Genomic DNA, 27019 nt, shown 5'->3' with positions numbered 1-27019 from the left:
ACCTTCAGGCTAGCGAGCCAGCATCTAACCCACTTAGCCACCATGACCCCCTAAATAAAAAATAAAGTCAGTGTGTAGAATTATAAAAATCCATGGGAACAGCCGATTTTTGTAATTTAATCCAAAATGTGATTAGAACCACACCAATATAATATCAAATTTCATTCAATTTTAAATCAATTTCTATCTTTATTAAAAAGGTTTAGAAGGTTGAAACTACCGGTACATATATTAATAATTCATTTCCAATTTTATATATTCATAAAAAATAAACTAATATGGTAAGTGTACTTATTTAGGGTAACCAAGTGTTCAGGGAAACCAATGAAGGGTATCAAATTTAATTGGACAATTTTCAGGGGAAAAATACGACCATAAAAAAAAAATCACAATCTTTGTTAACGCATAGCTCCCACAAATAACCCCACTGATTTTTTTATTCAGTTTAAAATCTGTTTCATTTCATGTTTCCATAAAAAAATTGAATAAATTAAGATGAGGTTCTTTTTAATATAAATATGGTGGGTGGAAACAATGTATCTCTTTATGATTGATATCCCACTGTTTCTGTTTATATACCAGGAAAAATCTTTAGACCGTGACCTTTTAAGTCTGGACAAGGGTCAGAGAGTAATAAGTTATGCTTGACCCTTCACACTCACTGACCATATACAATAAAATTGAATATTAATCATCTTTATTGATTATTGAATTGAAATACTGCACTAAAATATACTGACGATATTTAATGACAGTTGACCTGCTTGAACTCAGAATTCTACAAACACAATCTAATTTGATGATCAACCAGACCAGTTATTTTTGCGTCCTATATACAGAAGTTAGTTTTAAATATTTTTTCAATCACATTTTTTACCAAAGCAACAATTTTTTATCCTTTAATGTAATTACATATTGGCTTCAATGGAAAAAAAATTCTCTTGGGTTCTTTTTTTTCACACAAAAATACTTAGTATATTATCAATTTCAATGCTTAATATTACCATGCTAACAAAGTAATTTTAATATCTAGATATTTAGAATCCATTTGAAGAGTTTTTAGGTTTCTTTGAATAAGACCTAGTCCCCCGGAGTACCGGTGCTTATACTGTTCATTTAACTAAGACTCCCTTGGTTTTGTAGACGATCTAACAACAATAATGTTATTTGTACCTGACAAAGTGTCAGAGAATAAAACACGAATCTGTGTCCAGCACGTCCAGTTCCAGAGTGTTTGTGTCTGACAATGTCTGAATTTGGGCTTGACAATGTGTCTTCCTTCCAGACTTATTTTGCAGACCTACATGTATCACTTAATACATTCCTAAATCATATACCAGTCATATACCAGGCCTGTCACATATACTATAATGCTATTATAATTGAAAAAGAACAATGGCTTGATAACAATGAAACACATGGAGAAGTTAAGTAATATTTAAATGTCAATAAATGTAGTAAGTTAAGAACAATAGTGTATCTTGAACTTCAAGTATAAAAGGAAACAGACCTTTTCCTTATAGCACAATCATCTTAACCAACTATTTCCTGTAAGTGCTTATGTCTGTAATTCGTGGCACACGTCAAATTTCCTCTTGAACTCTGACCTTTGAGACAGGTTCGAGTTATTCAGGTCTCCTGTCACAATGTTATTTTTTAGTTTTTGTCTGTGTACGTTTGACAAATTATTTTTAGGGTAAAGTTAAATTTGTACTCGTCCGAACAATAAAAATGACATCTTACTTTTTGTCAGTTTGCTTGGCCATACATTGTAGAAAAAGAAATAACTCAAATTGCTTTAAAATAGAGTAACCTTTGATCTCAGGGACACAATACACTTTAAAAAAAAAAAAATATTGTCATGCTGAAAAAAGGTGCAATGGTACATCCTTGTGCCACAAATGACAAAATTTAAAAAATTGAAGATCTATTTTAGGACAAAATGTTAAAAGGACTCTTTCATGTTAAATGTAACTTGTATCATATAGTCTCTAAGTTCAATGGATAGTTTATCTATTGTGAAAATATATTAAATAAATTCCAAGACTGACGAATTAATTAAATCCATACTGAAAGTACAGCCGATGGATAAAAGAATCCATTTATTGTGAAGTTATTTGTGAAAATAGTTAACAAAAACAATTCTTGCAATTCATTCCGTCATTCTGACTCTTAATTAATATCAATGAAAGTTTTCTAGAGCGGAAGTACTGAGAACTAAAAGAAGTTCAGTGAACTGATGAACACTGCTCGATTCAAATCAAACATTACGTGATTTCATCTAAAAGAGAGATGACCAAAGTTTTACAATTAACAAAGAAAGAAAAATGTAAAAGATGAGGCATTTTAATCTTTTTAATCAGCCGAAACTTAACAAGCCAACACAAGGAGTAAATCCACGAAGGGGTTGACCCGTGCTTGTCATTTTTTTTCTTTTATCTCATACATGTGACAGAGATCAAGAAGTTTTAGACGCTTCTTACAATATCTATGGTCAAATCAGATGATCAACAAACGGTCCACCATGGTCAATATTTAATCAAAGTATTCTCAGAAAGAACAACACAAAATACTAAGATGGCGACTTTACTGTGATCTTGGTTGATTATCGTCTCTCTAATGAGTCCCAATCCGTTTCAAACTGAGTTCAGATCTTAGTTTAAAGCGTTAACAATGATGTTGATTCTTCGTAGCTGTGCGGTAAAACAAACACTGAGACCACCGGTCAGCGAGACGCAAGGAGTGACCACTTCCTTTCTTCCTAAACCAAACAATGTTCTTACCACTAACTGATAATGGTCCAGCATTCTCACAATAACACCAATTAACCACTCAATGAACAGAATTTCAAATATGTTCTTTTAAAAGAAAAGATAGTTTATATTGTACAAAGATAGCATCCTTCACATGATAAAATATTTTATTAATTTTACAAATTGAAACATCAATTTAATTGACACACTGATGTCTCAGATGTTAGTTGAACACCCACCAATCAAACAAAATACATCAACAATCAGTTGAATACAAACAATCACAATAATTGCATATGAAATTGGCTAACTGCTTTCTAAATCAATTACACTCAAATGTTGTCACAACACTTTTGTCAATTTCTTTGATATACATCGAATAAGCTATATCTTCAGATCTGATAAGGGGGGGGGGGGTAGCCGAATGGTTTAACGCATGCACATTAGATCATAAGGTCTGTCGATACCCTGCTTGTCTCACCTCGTGGCTTTTTCCTGGGTCGACCGGTTTCCTTCCACTGCTAAAGATCACTACGTACAAGCAAATTATTGAAATAAAATTGAAACAAGTGTTAGTCCTGAAATGACCTAGTTTGTGTCGAGTGGATGTTAAACCCCATTTTTCTCTTTCTCTTTCAGATCTGATCAATACATTCAAGTTTTACTTTCTCTATATTTTAATATTACTACTTGGTTCAGGTTATTATTTGTTTTAATAAACATCACATGGTCCACACCTTAAAAACAAAGGCATTTTCTAAACTATCAATCCAACAATTTACAAAAAAAAAAAAAAAATATTTACAATAAATTTTACATGGGAACATTTCTAAATTTGTTAACTGTATCCATCAATCTTCAAATTGTTGTGTGGTTTTGGGGGTTTTTTGGGGTTTTTTTTTTGAATTAACAGGAATTTCACCTAAAACAAGAATAAATTTACCTTGGTGCAATTAAACTCAAATTGATCTTTACTTTATTCATTTGATATAATAAACAATATTATAGTTTTTCCTATATTTGAGAGTAAAAAGTGTCACTGAATGGAAACTTTCTAAATTTGAAAACTGTGCAAATCAAATAACATACCAAATTTTTGTGTGAATTTACAAGAATTTCACTTGAAACAAAGAACAAATTTACCTTTTTTTAATCAAAACTTGTTAAATGAATTTGGTATTCAAATATAAGATCTCTGAGAAGTAAAAATGTTCCTTTGTTTTGACCCTGACTAGTTTTTTAAACAAAGTGGTGCAAAAATGGGAATCAAACTTTAAAAAGTTTGTTCTTACTATAGACATAAGTCATGTTGCTTAATTACACATCGTTTGTTGTGGTTCAGACCTATTTGAGTTTCTGGTAATATTTTAACAACCATTCCCTGAGTAAAGATCTTGATTTCTAAGGAATTCTTCAAGAAGTTCAAAAAAACAACTAGCAAGAAAATAAGTTAAGCATTTGTCACCATGTAATGCAAATGTAATGAAACCGTTTGAAAACACGCATGGAAACGCCAATTGGAACACAGGCTTAAGTATGTTCACAGGTGACTTCTAACCTTTGGAATGATTATAAACACTAAAACTGGATCTAGGAAAATTATTTATTCCAAACAGCAACAATAACAATATTTCACTCACAAATAGTGGGCTCTACTACATGTATCTACGCTGAACTCTACCTTTAATATTCATATAAGTTACCAATTCTAGGATTGATATGTTGGTATACAAACATTACACAAAGAAATTACCAAGGGACATCTTCAATTAAATGCGGAATTGATTAGTACATGTAGCATTATATAATTAGATTACTTCAGAAAAGTATGTTAAACCCCACTTCATTTTATTTATTAGAAATCAATGAAACTTTTGATAAAATTTTATTAAAGTCGTCGAATAACACACTATTTATGGATAACAATTACTATGGTTTATTTCACTGCGACGTTTCAACAAGATTTCACAAGTGGTTATCAAGCATATACTTGTGAAATCTTGTTGAAATGTCGCAGTGAAATAAACCATAGTAATTGTTATTCATGTTATTCGATTATGTTCCAATAACTAAATGCCATTCAAAGATTATTAAAGTCGTATTTTAATGAAAACACACGATAAAAAAAAGTGAAACCGTATAAAATAGAACCACGGTGTCTACAAAGCTTTTAAAACGTGCATAAGATAAAAAGCAGTCTTAAATTCCTTGATAAAATGGTGTGGAAAAAAGGTGTAACCCCAAGTCTTAGCTCTGTGGTGTGAAAGGAAATCCTTGAAAAGTTTTCTTAAATTTTAACAATCCTAAACAGTATTTGGAGAGAGAACTCTCTGCCATATAAGCTAACAGAATAGATGAAATTGTATGCAATTTTTTTAACACAGAAAAACAAAGATGTTTTCTTAGATATACTGATGCTTTATACAGTTAATTCTTGAAACCTTATAACAATAGAAATCCTCGTAAAAAACATCAAGTTTCTCCCAATTTGTGTTATTTGCTGTACTTTCTGTAAATAGGCCACATTTTTTTCTCCTGTGCATCTTTCGGTTTGTTTATTGTTGACATTCACTTCGCGTTTTGATTGCAGGTTTGTTTTGCTGTGTGTGAGGTGAGTGGTTTCCGTGTATGCCCTCGACTTATCCGCACCTTCTTGAGAAATTGTCGCATTTGTGGAAAGGAAGTTTGTAATGTTTTCTAATTAGCAACCCGTTCCTCTCTGAAGTTATATTTCTAACTTTTCTTAAAATTGTGATTTTGTCACGTCAGCCACAAGAACATGTTATTCTTAAAAATAACTTTTCTTTTTAACCTAAAACCTTAAAAGATTTTAAAGATATTTTGGCGTTAAAAATAGAAAACTAAATTGGTAATCTCTGTTTGTTTATCTTGTGGTTGACAATTTTTTCTCACTTAACAGTATTATTCTATCCATAATCCTTATAAGATATACAGAAATAGATTTCACAAAATAAACACCTGTATGGATATACTACTTCTGAATTTTAATAACATTCTACGTTTCAATACACGTACAGGTATCGTTATCAAGCAAATAATGATATTTAACACAAATGTTGAGCAATATATATAACAATTGGAAACCATTTAGCAGATAATACAATAACTACAAGGAATTAACAGAATGAAAGAGATATAATATATTGATAACAATTAGAAACCATTTAACCGATAAGGAAACAAGATGAAAGAGATTTACATTTCTAAGGCTTTTCGGAGAATTCTGTTTTTCCACATTAATGAGTTTCTAGCTAGAATTTCTGTATTTTCCCCCATTTGATTTTATGCTGCAGGTTTTCGAAAATATGTTCTACTATTGCTGACTTGTTATGTTCTTGCTTTCTAACTGCAGTGTGATGTTCTTTTATCTTCACTGAGATAAGCAGGATGTTTCTCCAATATAAGCTTCATATACCTACACTTTATTTTGTATATTAACTTTTGGGTCTTCTCTTGGTTGTTGTATTCTTCCATTTGCTTTTAAAATGGTTTTGAGTGTGGTTCTACTGTTGAACACTACATCTGCACCGATTTGTTCTTTTAAAATTCTTTTAATTTGGTAACTGGCTGGTCCCATAAAAGAGATGGTGATACATATCGGGAGATAAATGGAAAATCAAGGCTTTGACATATGAGCATTGTTAATTGAGACTATGTTATTCTTGTCAAAGCTTCAAACATTCATAACTTTACTCAGAATAAAGTAATTTGACTGAAATTTTCAATATATTCATTTTTCATTACCTATTTAAACTATTATAGCAAAATTGGCCAGCTCTTTATCTAAATTTTACATAATGCATTTTTCATTTATGTAAATTTATTTTCAATTTGGAATTTGATTCACAAATATTTAAACTGACCTGTTTCAACATGCATCCACATGTTAATATGGGACAACTCTATTGAAAGTTAGTATTTCAAATAATAAATAGTCACGTTCTCTTGCAATTAGAATCTCCATTGTATATAAACTTATTATTAGTTTTTTATTGAATGACTACTCTAATTGCACACAATTATGAAACGTGAGCCAACTTTCTCACCAAATTGCCTTCAAATTTGTCTCATTATATTTTTTTTACAATCTGCCTTAGACATGCATATAAAAACAAACTCCAAAATTGTTTAGTTAGTCCCTACTTCTAAGACCGTCTGCATTTTGATTTACGTCTAATTGCATCAACTAGACTTAATATAGGTGTTCTAATCTTCCACATTTCGTGCCAGAATTACAGTCTAAATGTAATGTTTACATGCAGTCAAAATCTACAAAAAATTCTCAACCTTTTAATATTGCACCACGCCGTTGTTAAGAATATATATTATAAAGTAATACACAAAATTAACTGTGATTGCTAGCAGAAACAAGATGGATGATACTAACCTTGACAGAAATTTAGTGACTAGTGTCCATCAAAGAAAATTTATTTCTCCTATTAAATGATTTTATCTTATTGAGGGGTAAAAAGAATACAAATTCAATTAAGTTGAAATGAAATCAAAGCCATATGCAGTAATTTCTTAGTCTTCACTAAATGCAAATTTTGGAAGAGGACAGTTTTTGCATGAAAGGGGTTTAAGCCAAAATACTCTGCAGTGCCCTTCTCATGGAAAAAAGAAGTTCTGGTTTTAGGGCTGAGGCTCAGTTCATCAAGGCTCAAAATGACCTAGAGCTGGATTTAGGAGCCCTTTTCACCAACCATGATGAACAATGTACTAAAGAAAGTGAAGTGTTTTCAAGGTTGTTTACTTGAGACTACCTGAGTCAATGTAAAGGTGCTATATTTACACCTGTAGAAGGAAACATTGACATTTATACTAGAGTCCAGTTACTCTGGTAAATAGCCAGATTGAATACAACAAGCTCTACTTTCTCAATCTATTTTACTATTCTACCAAATAAATTATCACAAATTAGGCTATTAACTCCCAAACTTCCAAATTCCTCTTCCAATTATAGTCACATGCAGCCTTTGGGATAAATAAAAATTCTTACGGACAGTACTTTTGTTTTGCTTGTGGTTTCTAGACTTTCTATGCACCTTTGAGCTGCAAATCAACTATTCAAAATCACAGCTTTAATGTTCATAGAATTCTAATGTCAAAAGAATAAACATTCGATCATTCCTCCTGTCTTCATCAGCCCAGTCGGTGTCGAAAAGTTGGACGTTAAACCCCATTTTATTTTGATCATTCTGGTTTAGTTATATGAAAACATATTGGCACTGGTTGTTCTATTACAGAAATTATAAGTTTTTTTGTGTTAAATTTTTCTTTTCAAATAAACTAAAATCAGGTTGAACATTTTACTTTTCTCCACCTAATGGGCGAATGAAGATGGGCATGTGCCATGCACTGGCTCCCTCAAATAAACAAGCAGTAGCATTTATACCTGTACATGAAACGTTGAATACAACCTATCATTATTTGTACAGTTCTACAGATTTTGTTAGATAAGTTATTTTCTGCACATAAAAAACCCTCCTCTTAATTCAATTACTTTTTACAAAGTTAAGTGCTAGAAAAACAGAAGTTATTCGACTGAAAACTTTTCTTTCAAAGATGAACAGCTTGAACAAATTCTCTAAATCTAAAAAAAAATGTAGCTGAAAGTCAGGGTAGAAGTCAAGATAACTTTTCCCCCTTAAAGCTTTGAAAACTTGTTAAAATGGTAGAATAACATAACATTTGAATGTTAAATGTTACATGTAACAAGATGTGTGCAGACCTTAAAGGGGTAGAATTTAGTTTTGTATATGTGTTCATGTTTAATGCCAAACTCTCAGCCGCAAAAAATTCTTACTGAACATTTATAACATATTTGTTGGGAATCCTGCACTCTTATTTCAGATGAGATCTATAACTTTAATCTTACAGCCTTACAATGAAAATATTGGTGTTAACAGATAAATGATGATGGTGACAGTACTGTTAATCATTGGATTATAATGGTGATAGCCTACTTTCGATCACTGGTGTAAATGATGAAGAAGAGGTATCAATGATAAATAGAGGTATAAATGATAATGATGATACACATGTGATCACTGGTATATAAATGATGATGGTTATTACTATACTGGTAATCCCCGATTAATGATGCCGACTGGTATAAATAGTGATGGTCATCATCATGGTTACAATCTTAATGATCACATTAAACAATGATGTTTATACTTAATAGTCAATATCAGTGATCATTGCATTGAGGGGATCACATGGCTAAGTGGGTAAGACGCTAGCTCGCTAGCCTGGAGGTCGGGTGTTCGATCCCTGCATTGGCCGAGAAAGTTCATCCAGATTTTCCGGCGTGGTTCTCCCTTGTCAGTGATGCAGGACGGAGGGGCTGACAAGGAAAGCTGTCTAGTCTTTCGGATGGGACGAAAAACCGAGGTCCCGTGTACACATTGGGGTGCACGTAAAAAAGATCCCTTGGCAGTTGGAATTCGATATAAGAGTAGGCCGTAGTGCCGCTGTCCGGGCAAAATTTCCCTCATAGCACACTGTATGGCGTATGCCCGTCTTCATTAGCCCAGGTTAGGAGCAGAACAGTAGGACGTTAAACTCCATTTCATTTCATTTCATTTCATTTCATTTCATTGCATTGATGACGATGATGATGATGATATAGGCTACTACATGTGCAATAATGATGGTATTAATCTGCATACTGTACATTTTAGATTTCTACACCAAGACTCATCCATTGATTTTTTTTGTTAGTGTTCATACATGCATACATCTATCTCAACAGAAACCATAATGTTGTTTCCAAGAATAACGATTTGTTCCATGAAGAAATTAACCAGGTAAATAGAGGAACTTACCTGTATGTATATTCACCTGTCTAACAGGTGCTCGTTACAATGATTTTAATTACCTACTACTACAGGTGACAATTAACTCAATCACCATTTACAACATGTGATGAGAGTCTTTAAAGGCCAGCCAATGTGATCAGCATATTTGTTTTATCCTTCTAAACGATTTCAACTTTTACAAGCAAAGGTAAAGAGGTACTTAACATGCAGATCATTGTTGGTGTAATGACATTTAAAAGGCCAGAGAAGTGTAGAAAGACTTTAAACTTGGACAGAATTCTAAATGCATATTGACAAGACTTGATGTGCATTTTTAAACAAAACAAATTCTGTCTTTAACCTTCACCTTATGCTGAACATTAAATAGTGCTTAAAGTTTAAAGCTGTCTGCAAACATCTTATAAACATGGTTCAACTTTTTAAGGTTATTTAGCGGCACTCAAAGCAATAAACAGATATCCATAGAAATTCAAATCAAGGGAAGATCTTCTTACACTCAAAACACCGTGACAAATCAATCACTATTCTTGCAGTCATTTTTAACAAAATGTTTTGTCTTTAATATCACATTATGTGAAATGGCTTTTCATGTGCTATAATCAAGCTCTGGATCAATTTTTACAAATGCCATGAGAAAACTTAAACCAATCACAAAACTTAAGCTAAAATATTTAAAGAATGCTGTCTTTTCATTGGACAAGAGCTAAAAAATTTGTACTATGATCTTAGTGCTGAGCCAATGAACCATCAGTATTCTTAAAAATATTTTAGTTTAAGTTTTCCAGACACTTAAAAGAATATATGGAGGGAAAGATGATAACACTTTTAACGGATGAATTACCAGGGGGTTCAATTTTGTATGTATTTCTAATGCTGTGGCTACGTATAGCCTCATCATAGCATCTTATTTTCCAATTTTGCATGATCTATAACACAACGCTTATCACCAATAGTTCAAGGTGTTTTACATTAGAACCAGATTTTTTGGTCATGGTTGGACAAATGTTTAATATTAGTTTGATATGTTGTCAGTTAAAGAGACTAGACTAACACATGTTTTTACTTTGTAAAGTATAAATAGAATGATCATAAAACATCTGTTATATATAGACAGCAAGAACATGTCATATTGACCTGGACTACAGATCATGTACTGTATCCACGATCTTAAATTTTACTCAACTCAGTTAATGCCTACCAAACAACGATAGCATCAACATATTTTTAGAAGGAGTGGACATAAAACAAGCACTTGAAAAACTGGTAGAAATACTGCTGTTTAGGCCAAATTCATCTCCCTAGCATTGCACATGTGTACATCGAAGAAAAATGACCCATATGTTAGTCTCAAAATGACTGGAAAAAAAACCTATTTGATTCTATTGCTTTGCGTTGAACAACCCTCTTTAAGGGCAATAACATAATTTGGGAGATCACACTTGCAAAAAGTTTCTTTAACTTAAAATAAAATAAAAGAGTATACTATATTCTGACATGACTTGAACTTAAAGGCGTAAATTTTTATAAAACACTTTTCACAACTATATGGCAGTACATAATACACTATTATCTTACCAGACATACACACAATACCAGAAGGGTGTGATAACATTTTTTTATTTTACTTATCTACATAAAGTATACAAATACAACTTACAATGTATACAATACTTAATACAATGTATGTCTTGAAATCTGTAGGCCTTGGGCACTACTCTAAATAACTGATCCACATAAAACTTAATATCTAAAGAAAGTGTCTATGTAATTTATAGGAGCAAAAAGAAAAAAAAACGATCAAAAAAATCTTAACGATGTCATGTGGTCCGAACTACATTCACCGCTCTTCACAAATTTTATTTTAAGTTCATATTTAGTTCAACAGCTTCCAAAGTAAAATAATGAAATAAAGCTAAAATTGAAGTTTACAAAAACATGGATGTCAGAACATTGTGAATATTTTAAAGACAAAAGCAAACAAATGCATCTCTAACAAATATGTTAATACAAATACCGGGTATAAAATTTATTTTTTTTCACTTTTTTTTTTACAAAATAATTGTACTCGATTACATCCCCCGACAGATTCATTAAATTTATGCACAGAAAAAATTCAGGTACATGTAGGACCTCAAAATACTCCAGTTGGTTTTCAGTGAAGATTTCAGATAAAATCATGATTTGTGAATGTTTTCGCATACAAGGATGTAATGAAGAGAAAGGTAAGCAGATGAAACTATATCTGTATAGAAACAGCTGATTGTGTAACCTTGTATATTACACGTTATCTACATCTACACTAGGATATACTAGATTCATAATATATTTAATGTTATTAACAATCATGCTTCTGTATAACACAGCTGTACAACTTGTGGGGTTTACAATAAATTACATTTAAAATCATAAATATATCTCAAGATTTACAATCGTCCTAAATGTGGTGAGAAATCAATGAAAATTGCTTATAATCATAAAGGTTCTGTAGAAGTACATATATTTATGGCACAAAAAAAAAGAAGCCTAGAATAGCTAAGAGAAAGAAGTGAGTGAGAGAGATGGGGTTTCATGTCCACGGCATGTTTCGGGACTAACTTATGGTACAATTTTATATCAATAATCTGCTTGCACACAGGGGTCTTTACTAGTGGGAGGAAACCTTAGGATCCAGAGCAAACCCACCCAACTGGGCAGACATAGAGAAGGTAGAACCATCAGACAAGGTTACTGGTAAATAATATTAATATTTCAGAAAAATTTATGTCTAAATATTAAAGAATACAAATGGCTAAGATAAATATTTTTACTGTGGTAATGTTGAGGGACTGGCCTCTCCACTAGAATATCGTCAACATGAATCTTGAAGTTGGTTACGAGGAACTCTTGGAATTTCTGTCATGCCCGGATGTGTACCTGATCATTCTGTAGGAAAGGAAGTGGAAGATCCACCAATGTTGTGTTTTTGTAATTTGCTCAATTACTATGCTATATTTTATTTGGAGGTGAGCTTTCTGAACTAGATTTGAAAGATAAAATCTAACAGATATCTAATTATACTAAATACAAGTGCTTCATTGTAAAATATCAAATTACTGAAACCTCCCTTTAAATTTCTTTAAAGCTTTTACACATCTCAGATTACCATAGAAATTCAAATTCATAAGAAAAAAAACCCCAAAACTTGGTTTTTCATCACTACACAGATGATATATAACAAACTCTTCCTGAATCAAGGTAAAAAGTTAATAAAAATTCCTAGCAAGGAGAAATAGCTGAGAAGATTTGCTTTCATCATAGTTTCTGTGTTTTTATCACCTCAACAACAGATGTTTCATGTCAGAAAATATGGAAAATTAATCAAAAACTAATTTACATCCTAAAAACAATATTTTCATAAAACCTAGGTGTGATTAATAAAAATTACATTAACCCATCTAAAAATGATATTCCATTTACATAGAATTCCACACATCAAATTAATACATCTTTATTTATGGAGTTGCTGTCACTATGAAACTCTACAGAGCAACTAATATGAACAATGTCTAATGTCCTTTAATCAGACTTTCAATAGTTTTCATTTACCAATTTCCCCATGTTTAAATGCATTACAAAATCCTTTTGTAAAACTCTTCAAATTGTTCGAAGTGTAATGATATGGGGTTTAACATCCTCCTTCTCTGCACCAACCAGGATAATCAAGATAGGCATATTTCATGCAATGTACTATGAGAGACATTTTGGCCTATGCTTTATCAAATTCTAACTGTAAAAGGTTCTTTTATGTGCACCCCAACACGGGTGGACCCTAGATTTTTGTCCCATTCAAATAACTGGACACTTTTCGATTGCCAGGCAAATCCCTGACAAGGGGGGGGGGGGGGGAATCCTGATGGCCTCCTGATTAGTGAGCTAGTGCCATACTCACTGAGCCACTGTGGCTGCCCTCAGATTATCTGAAACAAAACTACAAGGCAAACAGTTTTCATCAGAAGGTAAAATGTTATGACCATATTGTGAAAGATGTGTTTTTTTATGTTAGCCATTTATATGATTATAAGATAATCCAGAAAAATGAAATTGTCCACCTTTTTCATGTACACTGGAAGATTAATGACTTCATAAAAACCTCATCTATATTCCCTCATGAAATGTAAAAGCACCTCTTTTTACTAAGTTTTAAATGATAAATCAGCAAAACATAGTGAAACCTTTTTTTGTTTGAGTATATTATTTGTAAACATATATTTTGGTAGTGAGTCATTAGATAAATACAGACTGTTGATGTATATAGATAAATTAGACAGATGCATGTTTAAATGTTTTTATCAATATGCTAGGCATCAAGTTGTAAATTCCCAGCCAGAAAATGTATTTTGTTACATGTCTACATGTGCATATCACATGATTATCATCAGTTAGTTAACACACCTTTATTCTTTTAATCCTGCTTTATCCTATTCTACACCTGTCTGAGATAAACAATCCCCCCTAAAATCTACTTTGTGTTTTTCAGCTAAAAACAAACATAATATGTTAGAAACTTTTCTTCTTTTACGTTTTGGTAGAACATCCCGACACAAACCCCAATCAGGGGTGATTGCTTACATGATGTACATGTACATATAAGATAATAGAGCTTTTGAGATTGTATGGCTAACCAATCAATTTAATTTTGAACTAAAAGTTTTTGAGAAGAGTAACAGTAACAGAGTATTTCATTTTTTTTTTTTTTTTTAAATTATTACCCCCATACCAAATTCAAATTGATTGGTGAGGCCTTAAAGTCTGATTTTCTGTCATTGGGCTGGAAAGATTTTGATTTCTATGGCAAGTTCTTTTTTTTCTCCTTTTTAGGGCTTACCCTCTATTCCGTTTAGACATATTAAAGATTTATGAATTTGGTAAAATGTAGAAACAGATTTTAAGTTTCACTTGGTCAAATTATAATAAATGTACACCTGTAGAGTCAAGAGGTTATTATAATATTATCAGTCATATTTTATCAACTCATTGTCATCTGATTGGCTAATTATCAATATTTTATCAGTATACCGTGACCTGACAGACTGAGGTCACCATCTAAATAAACAATTTAAGGGGTTAAATGTGTTATTTCATCCATTTGAAGGTGTGAAATATAGATAAGCAATGATCATATTCTGAACATATATGGGTATTATGATTGATATAATGATAATATGACATGTGAAATATACATTCATTAATCATTTGTTATTATAAATTTTTAAATCTACATCTGACCCATGTTTGTAACTCTATTTGTTTTATCTATTGACACAATAAATTTAAGATGTTGACTGCTTATTATAAACAAAACAATTTGAGTTTCATGTCGATTTCAACAAATTATAGATTAAAGTCAATGTCAAATGTTTAAAATAATGAATGTTTCCTTTTCATACTATATATTCCTTCCTATATAATGATAGTAAATGCTTTGCATGCGGCAGAGTATGCTTATTCTCTGGCAAAACAATTTCATACAATTTTGATTTTGACTATTCTTGAATTTTTAACTAAACAACCGTTTACTGCATTTAGTACATTTTATTACACCATTACTTTCATTCAAACTCTGATTCTTATACACAACTACATAATATGAAATCCTCTAATCTGTACTATGTTTTCTTTTTTGGGGAGTGGTTTTCAGTTTTTGTAATTTCACTCCTGCTTCAAGCCTACAATAACAATCATGTACATGCATAAACAAAATGCTACATGTACATGTATGTTCTGACCCCACAGTGTCAAAGGTTATGGTATCTACATCATTATCTCTCATTATATTTCATTAGTACAGGTTTTTTTGTTTACAAACATGTCAAGAGAAACTGGTAATGAAGTGAGGTCAGTGTAGACTAAACAGTAAAAAATAATTATTCTTGTCATGTGTATTTTTATCATGATAGACTTTGACCTTTTGGAAAGGTCAACTATATTCCATATGGTATATTTATAGATTATAATAACAAGAGAATTTATTTATAAATACAGGTAGATTACAGAAATAAGACATCTGGCTTTCTGTTAATATTTGATAAGGAGATATAAATGACCGAGTAATAACACATGTGACAAAGCAGCCTATTTTTTTCTTCCATGGATATATACAAGTTTAACTTCTGAATAACTAAAAAAGATTTAGTTTCATTTTTGGTATTTACTTGAAAAAAAAATCTGGATGTTAAAATCAGACCTGGAAATGATGGGTTTAGTTATACCAGGCATGCAATACAAATATTTTTAAAAAAACACAAAACAGAATCAAATCTGTGCCCGAGAAAATTACAGGTACATGTGGGAATAGTGCCAGACGAAGCATGAATTTGTGCAGGACAATATCTGTTACACGACGCCTATTTCCAGCCTTGCTTCAAAGTGATGACTTTGAGATAGAGACAAAGTTCTTTTTATGAATAAATCAATAATTCTGTAGTCAATTGTTACAACAAAAAAAACCTGTCCACAGATTTTGAAAGGAACCAAAGGTAAAAGTAAACTGGTTTTGTAGAAAGATACTCAAAGAGCATATATATTTACTCATAACCTCTGGGGTAACTTATGTAAATAATGACCAAGGTCATTTATTATATACATCATAGAATAAAAGGTATACAGAAAGACTACAGAAATAGACATCAGCAGGAATTGTAAAAAGTATATTATCAATGAATATGGGTTAAAGGTATATTATAACTAAGTAAATTTCTCACACTTATAATAAGCTATATGGTATACACAGCCAGGCATTATGAACCATCCATGAATAGGTGTATAAAAACCTATTACACTGTCACTAATACACTCCTACTTTTCATGATGAGAAAATACTACTCTATTCTTTACTAAGACCTACAGTTATTCTGACATACTTAATTTGTTAAGAAAATAAAAGTTTCTTATTCAAATTCTAAACTGATGAACAATAGCCAAATATCATCAGGGGTACCCAAAATTTTCAGGCATAATAAATATACAATTTACATAAATGTATCAGTAAACTTTAATAATGGTAGACTTAAGCCCAGACTACACATATGTGGCAGTTCTTTCCCATTTCAAGGTTAGAGCTTTCGGCCCATTAAGTCAAAACAAGTGACAGTTAAGCCCATAGGCCTGTGATTTTCTGACTTCCAGTTTCTAATAGGTATGGTTGAATCCTCTACATTTCTACAAACTTTGTCCATTATTCTTCCACAGCCAATAATGATATATCATTTACAGGCCAGTTTTTTTTTTGATAAGTCAAAAGACTGCACAAAACAACAACACTGGACACAACTGTATCCCAAAAAGTAAAACATGAGGTACTGGTAAAAATAAGTTGTAAGAGCTCATAGACAACTACTGGTTGCCACCAGTTGCTTTCAGTAGCTCATAAATTACTTGCAACTATTTATACCCTGTCTCAAACTCAGTATAAGTATAAGCTATAGGTGGGGAATACATATATATCAAGTTCAGAATAAAGGCATTAGCAGGTACTCATGATCTAATAGATTTATAGTGTACTTAAATATAGATCTATACCATGATTGTTGGAATACTGTGCAATATAAAGCTATATTCACCAGCTGATACTCTTATACATTGCACACTATAATAAATAGTTTACAATTGTATATTAATTTATTTATTATATATGTTGTATATATAGGCCAACTATTCTATTTAATAATACCTGACATCAAATTAATCTTAGGTATTCAAAGACTAACTAGGTTTATGGGTCTGTGGAGACATCTTGACAATAAAAAAATATTGAGAATAAAAAGCAAATGTTAAAAAGTTAATAATGTTATTGAGTGCTTCAGAAAATTATATTATTTTGAGTACCATGTTTTCAATAACAAATGATATTTGTAACAAATACTTTATCAAGGATTGTTTTATATGCACAACAACATGTAACAGAAACCTTTAGTTTTTTAGTCTCATGGGATCAACTAGACACTGTTCCTTGTCAGGTCCTGTGTCCAGCACTGCACCGACAGGTGAGAATCTACACTGGAAGGTCCTGAAGGACTTTAAGATCAAGCCAGGGAACTCCTTGTTCGTGAGCCAGCGCCTTAACCACTCAACTACCATAACTCCCTTAAAATTTCATTATAATGATTGAGCAGTGTTAAACGATTTTCATAATGAATACGAACTTGATCAATCATCTATAAATGATAAATTAAGCAGTCAAATAAAATGAATTCAATGACTAGGCCTAGTAAAGGCAGTCAAATACATGTATCATAAAAAATATATAATGAAGGATAAATTTGGTAGGTGGTACAAAACAGATATAAAATATATACCGTATTTATGGATATAATGTAAAAGTGGGTGCAGAGCACTTATTAGATATACGTGGGAAGGGTGAGAAAAAGTTTTTTAAAAAAAAACATCCTTCTTTCTGACAGATACAATGATCTAAGAGAAAGCATATTAACTGTTAGGTAGGTAGTAAGATAGTATCACACACATTAAACAGTGTACATAAACAACCATTAAAAGCGGTTTTGTGGGCGCACACTGCATGAGTGCACAGAACTTAGTTACGGTTTCTTTTGTAGGAAGGGTGAGAAAATGAAAGTAAAACGTTTCCCTGTTATCATTGTAAATGTTCGCAAAAGGCCCCTAATAAAAATGTGTGGTTACATTAATATAACTATTATGACCCATAAATATATCTGGCACAGATATATTATAATAACCCACTAAATAAATATATTTAGACAGCTAAGACTGACCTGTATATAAATACCTTTATTAACGTCCCTTATCATCGTTTGAGGGGTTGTTAATTCCTTGCAAACCACAATATTGTGAACTTAAGTCACTAAAAGGAATATCAGTCCACAAATGGTTTAATTCTGTTTAGTATTTACAAAGATATGATGAATTAAAAATTTGTCATCATTAGGCATCTACTGCACTGCAGATAATATATACGACATGGTAAGCACCTCTTATGATTTTCGCCAAAATCTTTTGATGGGCCTCTTTTTAATCCGACTGAGTCCAAGCCAGATGATTTATATCTACCATTGCTATTTTAGATTTTGTTTTTTTAATTAAATGTTAAATAATCAATCTGAGAAAATTTTAGAGTGGATAAAGCCATGAAAATAAGATATTGGCTGCTAAATGAAAATGGCAATCAGCCGCTATAAGAAATAGGTAGATATATGTAGGTTGCAAGTGTTAGGGAAGAGTAAGAAATATAAAGGTCAATATGAGTATGTATGTGGGTGGTGTATTATTGTTATACCTCACCAGGTATATATATATATAAAACCAGTGTAAGGAGCGACTTTGTGGAAGTAGGCATAAACCACCAGCTACTACTACTACTATATAAGGAGTGACTGTACTTATAATGTATAACAAGTTCATCCCTTCTGACATTTACATCAATAAGGTTAGGTAGGGACTGGGTTTCAAACATACCTTTCCTTTAATCAAGGCTTTAATTTTATTTCCTTTTATTTTCTTAGACTTTTCCAGGCACTTTATGCTGCGTGTGGATTGGGTTCAGAGTTGAAGTGGACAAGTTGGTAAAAAAAAAATGACCCACTACCAAATATGGAACACAGATTGTCAGTGGCCTTCAGAAAGCGTTAAATTGAAAATATCACCATCTACCGCCGAGTTACTTTCTAAAATATTTTTCTCATTGAAGGAAAATGACCTTCGCAATTTACAATGTACTTCTTCATAATCACTATCAATATTATATGAATCAACAAGAAAATTTTCATTGGTTCTCTTAGAGTGCAGATGGTGGCAATAGATTATAACTTAATCCTCAATATGATAAAATACTTCTTCAAAGAAATTATCATACAAGAAGGGTTATTCAAGAAGTCAAAAGGCAAACATTTCTTGACGATACTTGGTGTTTATCTGGTCCAGTTTATCAATATAAGATGGCTTCCTGTAGATCTCTTATCATCTTGTTTGATAAATAAAAAAAAACCCTGACAGAACATGTCTGTACTACCTGTATTTATATATGTAGTAAAGAGAACAGAGATGATGATACACATTAAATAGCACTCAGTGGCATTATCCTATAAAATAGCTTTAACTTTGAACATGCACTGAGAACAGAAAAACTCTTTAACATTTTTATATAGGATAGTGTACTACATGGTATAACACTTCATTTCTGTGTTAACCAATTGAATATTAAGTTCTTCAGGATCGTGATAAATAGCCCCAACCTAATGGATGTATCATTTTTCAAATTTCCAAACATTGACAACTGACAGCTTTTGAGACGTCTTTATTTTTTTAATTTTCAAAGAAATAGGAAGTCAAAGTTTTATAGATTTTCCTGAAAAATAGAACTTTTTCCTATACAATTTACGCAATATATAGCTTTGTGATTCATGTACTGGTAATTATTGTGTATATAGCATATACTTGTATATTTACTAGGATAGACCAAACTTACGGCTTGTTCCCATAGATGCCACATAGGAAGGTGACATGACATTTCGTACCCGTATGTGTAATAAATATGTTTACCAAGATGTATATATTTAAAGTATGTAATACACTAGTCCAGGATATGTTAATTTACTAGACATACATATAAATAAAGTATGTATGAGTTAATCCTGTTATATAACATGGAATATAATATTATATAAGTATGATATATCTAGATAGGTAGTTATAGATAATATTATATAATAATACACCACATCTAACTCCTGACAGTTGTTTACTGCTATAATACATGTAGATGGATACCACATCTCACTAATATAGGAAGTAGAAAATACTGGTAACACAGTAGATACATGTACTGTAGTTCATTCACCCATACTGCACTAAGCTCTAAGAAAACCAATCTGTTTTTTTTTTAAATGAAATGAAATGAGTTTTTAACGTCCTCTCCTACTGTTGTGCACAATTGGGCTAATGAAGACAGGATTGTTTTCAAAAAATATATTGTGTTACATTGATGTACATGCTTACAACCTACATGTATCGCTCTGGCTTAATCTTGTTTTCCGCTTGATTCCTTTTTTTTTCTTGTACTCTATAAACCGAAATGCCCCAAAACAACACAAGGAATTGATATTAAATGACAGAGAAGCATTGTATAGAATTGTCTGTAATAGCCTCTTTAAAGGCATTAAAGCACTGCTGGTTCCAATTAAATTTAAAGGAAAATTCTACAAATTTCCCCTCATACATGTAATTAATACTAATACATGTGTACCTGTGGTTTTCAGTCATTTCAAATAGAGTAGGGGGTATGCTCTATCATTTCTACAAAACTCAGCAGAATGACAGCAAATTTGACATTCTCTTCACGTTGGGTTTTAATTATGAGTATCAATGGGTGTTCTTATACAATAAAGTACTTTTACATTAAAACTTGACATAAGCAGGTAATTAAAGATTCTTACAATGTATCATCTGATAACAGAACTGAAAGTTCAAAAACCATGTGGTCTTCATTTTCAGTTCTTCAATACATTGTACCAACTGCATAATTCATTCTTTTAGATCAAAATTTAAGACTTTTTTCAACAAACAGTATATGTTCAGTCATGTTTTTCCAGACAAAGCGAATTAATGCCACATGTGTCTCTAATATCCAGTGGGGTGTCCATAGAAGATACTATTTGAACAGCTAACAATAAGTACTAATTAAAGATCAGTCAAACGAGGTTTACTGTGTTAGTTATTAATAATTAGGGTACTCATTCACTAACGAGGTTATCTCTTCAAGGTACTGTAGAGTTAATACCCTAATTAATGACTCCCAGAGCTCACACAAACAAATTAAACTAACCACAGACAGATATTTACCATATATATGTATATATATGTACATGTTGTAAATATGTGTAGTCTCAGATAGTAAATAAATCTAGCCTTGGGCTTGGAACAATTACTCTACATATATATATGTTTTCAACTTTTTTACCTAAAAGGGATCTTTACTTGAAATGATTTATTTCATGGGACGCTTGGACCTATCCTTATATTTTTCATTAATAAATCCACTATATTCTACCAACATGTAAAAATTTTTTTATCAAAATGAATCCCAGAGCAACATAAACGTTATTCAAGCATAATATCTTGCTCTCATTTGAAAATCAGTTAATCATGAGCAATTTATTAAAGGTGTCAGCTGATCAAAGGGATATTTCAGCTGACCTTCTACTTTTATATCAATCAAGCCATTATTAAACTAAATCATCATTTCTCTTTTCTTCTGTCTATCAATATGACAAGCATCTGTAATTTCTCTTCAATAAACAAAATAAACTGACAAATATTGCTTTGGGTTTGTTTTTTTTTTTATGAAATTTTACAATGTGTACAATGAAGGTAAACTTTTGACTCTATACATGTATAAGTAAAATATAAACCTGTGGACATGTCATACAATGTACTTGATGTTATTTTTATACTAATCATACATCATCTTTTGTTATTTATACAGCTTTATATACCATTTTTATAGTTTATCTGGCAGCATCGTTTCTTTCAACTTACAAAAAAAACCTTAACCTACAAAAAGGTGTTAAAACACATTCCTTCTGTTCAAAACCTAATGGAATCCACACAATGTTGATAAGTTATGTAAAAATGGAAAAGGTGCAATACAGGTTATGAAACTGTAGATAAACACATAATACCTTGTAGGTGTACATGTACATGTATATGTACAAACAGTTGCTTGAGCTGATAATAAAATTTGACCAGAAAATTCCTAAACTTATATGTATTATTTTGAGAAAATGATTTTAAATACCAAGAGTCCATTACATTAAGTTAGCATCTAACAAATTGGGATATCCTGCAAGTTATTTATCTTTATTCACAAATCAAAAGACTTACTGGACCAGACTTCACAAGGTCAGGAGATAAATACATATGTGGACATGGACCTATTGATATCAAATAACACCAATTGTATTGTATCTTTGTTGAATTTCCCAATAACCCTGTGTCTAATATTTATCTTTTGTGATTAGTAACAACAGAATTTTGTTATAGTTATTATATTGTTGGACTATATTTTTAATGTACAATTTTAATTACATACATGTATATTATTATTACATTTGATTTTGATTCTTTTTGTTGACATTGAATGTTAAGGGGCATTAGTGAAATCCACTCAAAACACTTAATGAAGACAGGCCAACTTCCAAATTTTTGCAAAATGAAAGTAAGCTATTTGATATTCATATCAACCTTTTCAAGAGCGGAAAGATTTCATGTTAAAAGTTGAGTATTTTGATGTAAGTATATTATTATCATAATACATGTATTGTTTATCTCATAAACACATGTTTCTGTCAAAATGAACATACACAAGCATTTCATATCCTTACATAGGTGACAAAGTCAACACGAAAATGTATAAATTTACAAAATTAACTTGTAGCATGATTTTATGGATGGGTTGATTACTTTATGTTGATAAAGCGATTCATTTATCAAAATGTTTTTTTTTTTTTAAAAAAAGACAAGATATGAATAGGGAAGTATTTTTCTTAAACTCAAACTAAATAAGAAACAAAAATGAAGAATATAGTCCATGTTCCTGTTGAAATAATTCCTTCTTTAGCTTCTATTACCCTGTTCACATAAAAAGTACATTAGTCCATGTAAATGTGCATGTCTTCATACTGTGTTTATCTAAACAAATTATTGGTTGACTGGCTATCAAAGATAATAATAATTTATCATGTTGAAGGCTGATGTGTAAAGGGTGGTGTTATACTAGAAAGTTGTATAGTGTAAAACCATGTTTTCTACTGACCCTACAATACAACAAACTAAGAAGGGTACTTGTTTTATAAAAGGGGCACTTGTTCTATAGACATTAACATTCACTTATCTGTGTATGTTTCTAGTACCTTAATTCAATGCTCCTAAATGTTTGACAGTTATTTTTTTTGCCCTGAAGCCACACAGGTGTTGGTCATTTAGATAACTCAAATTCAATACCTTAGTTAGATCCTTTACATTGTGTTTTACACTGATCATAATATTGCCAACTCAAAATAAAAAACAAAATAACAAATTAATCCACGATAAATTCAACTCAAATAATCAATGGTGCTAGAATAAAAGATTTCTGTTCCTTTCATAAGCTTATATGTATATATAAGAAAAGTATTCTTAAAATATAAGCTTGAAGTGTAGGAATATTTTTATCCCAACTTCAGTTTTAATAAGCTTGGTAAATGAGACCAAATATGAACTGACATGCAGCAGCAGATAAGCTTTTATAATCGCTATATTGGTTGTCTTGGAATCTGTATGCATTACTGATTAGGTTTGTTTAAATTAATATTGGAAGCAATTCAAGAATCTGTGCAGTAAAGGTAATGTGAAAGGTGGGCGAATGCTTAAGTCTAGCCCAATATTGTAAACTATCTTCATAGTAAACCATTGGATAAGAATAGGTTAGTATACTTCAGTACTTAATAAAAATTAAGCAACATATTCCTGTTATTATATTATTATGGTACATGTAGATGTGTGAATTCCATGATACAGTTAGTTAGCAAATATAGGATTTTAAAAAAAAAAGCACACAGTCTCTTGAAAGACAACAGATTCCCCCCCCCCCTCCCGAATTCCCATCCAATCACCCATTATGCAGTGATATTTTCTATGATGTACTACCTCTCAGTATTACATATACTTGTAATGCCCTCAAGTATATGTGTATTATAGATATTGGATAATACCAATATCTCACAGCTCAGCCAACTGTGGACTATGGTTATGGGCCAGGTATTTTGTGTATTACATAGTTATAACTCCCACTTGTGTTCAGTAATCAGCAGTACACATACAATATTCAAAATTATTGATACATAATTCACACCTGCATATTAAGACTACAGCTTTACAGGAATATAAATGTAAACTATGTATAGTACATCCCCCCAATGAATTGAATCATAATTATTGTACTCATACAATTAAATAAAAACAATCTTGAACTAATCTTATTAATGAACTGGGGGACAGTCTGTCTTGCCACATGTATTTAATAGAATCAGCCTACTAGTGATCTATTAGAAGACTGCTCTCTCTCTCTCTCTCATAAATAACATGTTTATTTATTTATTAGTAAATATACATCATATTTATTATTCAAATATTCAGATATTGAATACACTGAAAAATTATGATTTGATTAGTATAGTAATGAATATTTAGTGAGAACTGGTTTAATCATTACATGCTTATAAATTTTATATGGGGGAGTGAAGTTTGATTATAAACTCTCTTCATTAGAGGGTGGAGCCATAAAGAAACATAATGAATGATAATACAGTAGGCATGTACAAAGTAGGGCCAATCCTTCTACATTCATAGTATGCAATTAAAAAAAACGTAATAAAATAAACCTAATTTCAAAATATGTTTTGAGCCAAATCATTATTGGCAGATGGCATTAGCACGAACCCAGATCAAAAGTTAATTAATAATTAAAGAAAGGGGGGTAATTAGATTCAAGTTACTATAATTAGCTCAATCAATAACATAACCGGCTTACCTTGTTATTCTCTAAGGCTTCAGCTGAATGCGCTTCCTTGGCACCGAAACATGTCTGGCACTTGGCCTTGTTGAAAATATTAGGTATAAATTTCCGACACTTTGCGGCCATTATATGTAGAATAAAATTAATCTGTATTTACATGTACATCCTTTGATGGTTGACAGCAAATAGAGACGTCTTCAATGCGATGTTCTGAACTGTCATTGACAACAAAATCCCATCGATCTCTGAACTCGGCTGTCATAATATAATAACATAACAGTACGCATACAGTGTTTCATTCACGTGGTGTGACAGCTACACAATTCACGTTCTTCAATAACTAACATGTATATTATCAATGAATACTTATAAACCAAACAGATGACAATCAGCACTCGAGAAGTTCTTATACGAAATAACAGCTAAGCAATCATATGATCGCCTTCAATCTTTCTCTTTTTTCGAAGTGTGTAGTTATTTTCCGCTGAGGTGTTGGCGGACGGATAATAAATAGGTGAGATGACTAAAAAATAGTTCATTTGTAAATACCCATATCTTTTTCTAGAAGTTATATTTTGTGTTTGGTCGCCTATTTGTGTATTAAGTATTTTCATGTTTGATTTTAAGTATATTTACAAAACGTATCATCGCTGTTAATAATTTGCTTAGCGAAGGAATAAATAAAAAAGTAGTTCGCCGGTCAATTTAAGGGCAGATAATACAAAACAAGCCGGGTAGCTTCGATTAACCACGTATGCGTTTGTGTTATTAGTATTAATGCAGCTTTATGAATCACGAATGAGCATTGATCGCATTGTAAATTCTTTTCATAATATTCATTGCAAAACTATTGAAATGACTGAAATATTCAACGTACATGTATTTCGTTCTAATGCCTTATTCTACAGAAGACAGATTTGTGTATTGCCGATGATAACACTGCAAACATTTTATCATTGATTTGCCGATGGATCTTAATATAAAACATTATAAGGTCCATGATTTACCTTAGATGGTGCAATTACCGCAATTAGCATAAAAAATATGCATCTAAAATTGTATTTAAAAAAATATATATTATTATCAAGAAAATATATAGTTATACACATCTAAATTTAAAATGTGTGTCCAAATATATAGCAATGAACATGGGTCTCAAATTTAGTCTTTATTATCAAGGAAACCAATAATCTATAGGCAATATAGCCCGATTGTTTCCGAGGACGTACGCCCGTTTGTGCCTGCAATTTTGATGTTTTACGATGACATTCATGTAAATATGTCTTAATAAAGTTACATTCTAGAAGAATATTTGTTTCTTTTTGTAAATATTCACAAATTGAACTTTGGATATCACCAGGTATACGGTCATTATCATTTTCCCCGAGAAAATATAATAATACGTAATAAAAGTTTGTAAAAATATTTCATTTAAAACAATATTTGTTTTTGTACATATTTTTTTTTTCTTTCATTAATTCAACTTTGGACAAAGAAATTCATTATCATTTTGCCTCAGTTTAAAAAAAAAACAATAGAATGAATGAATGAAGAATGAATGAATGAAATGGTGGTAAACGTCCTACCTTTCAGCATGCACCGACCGGGTTAATGAAGAGATACAAAGGTCAATATGGTTATTGGTGCGTCGACCGATTTCTCCCAAAGTTTGCATACAATGTATTTTGAATATCTCCGATGTTAGTGCATAATCAGATCAAAGCTAACCTGAAAAAAAAAGATATTCAGTCGGTGAAGCTCTCTTCTTCTGGAGTCATTGCGTGGCTCGGTGAGTAAGGCACTGGTTCGATCTGGGCGTTGATCAAGAAACTCCCAGGGTATTTCACAGCGTGATTTCT

At 31.5% G+C, this 27019-nt stretch overlaps 1 protein-coding gene across 2 annotated transcripts in view; it reads right to left on the bottom strand.

Annotated features, from left to right (window-relative positions):
• Positions 1–25608, bottom strand: part of LOC126810588 (golgin subfamily A member 4) — a 76202-nt gene extending 50594 nt beyond the window's left edge. For both annotated transcript variants that reach the window (XM_050535737.2, XM_050535738.2), the window contains exon 1: positions 25176–25608. In XM_050535737.2, the coding sequence (XP_050391694.1) occupies positions 25176–25286 (111 nt within the window). In that variant the 5' untranslated portion in view covers positions 25287–25608. The remainder of the gene's footprint in view (positions 1–25175) is intronic.
• Between the last annotated feature and the right edge of the window lie 1411 nt (positions 25609–27019).

The sequence above is a fragment of the Patella vulgata genome, chromosome 2 (genome assembly GCF_932274485.2).
Source record: "Patella vulgata chromosome 2, xgPatVulg1.2, whole genome shotgun sequence".
Taxonomy (NCBI): domain Eukaryota; kingdom Metazoa; phylum Mollusca; class Gastropoda; family Patellidae; genus Patella; species Patella vulgata.
Note: the sequence above shows the minus strand (reverse complement) of the source record. Positions and strands in the feature narration are given on the sequence as shown.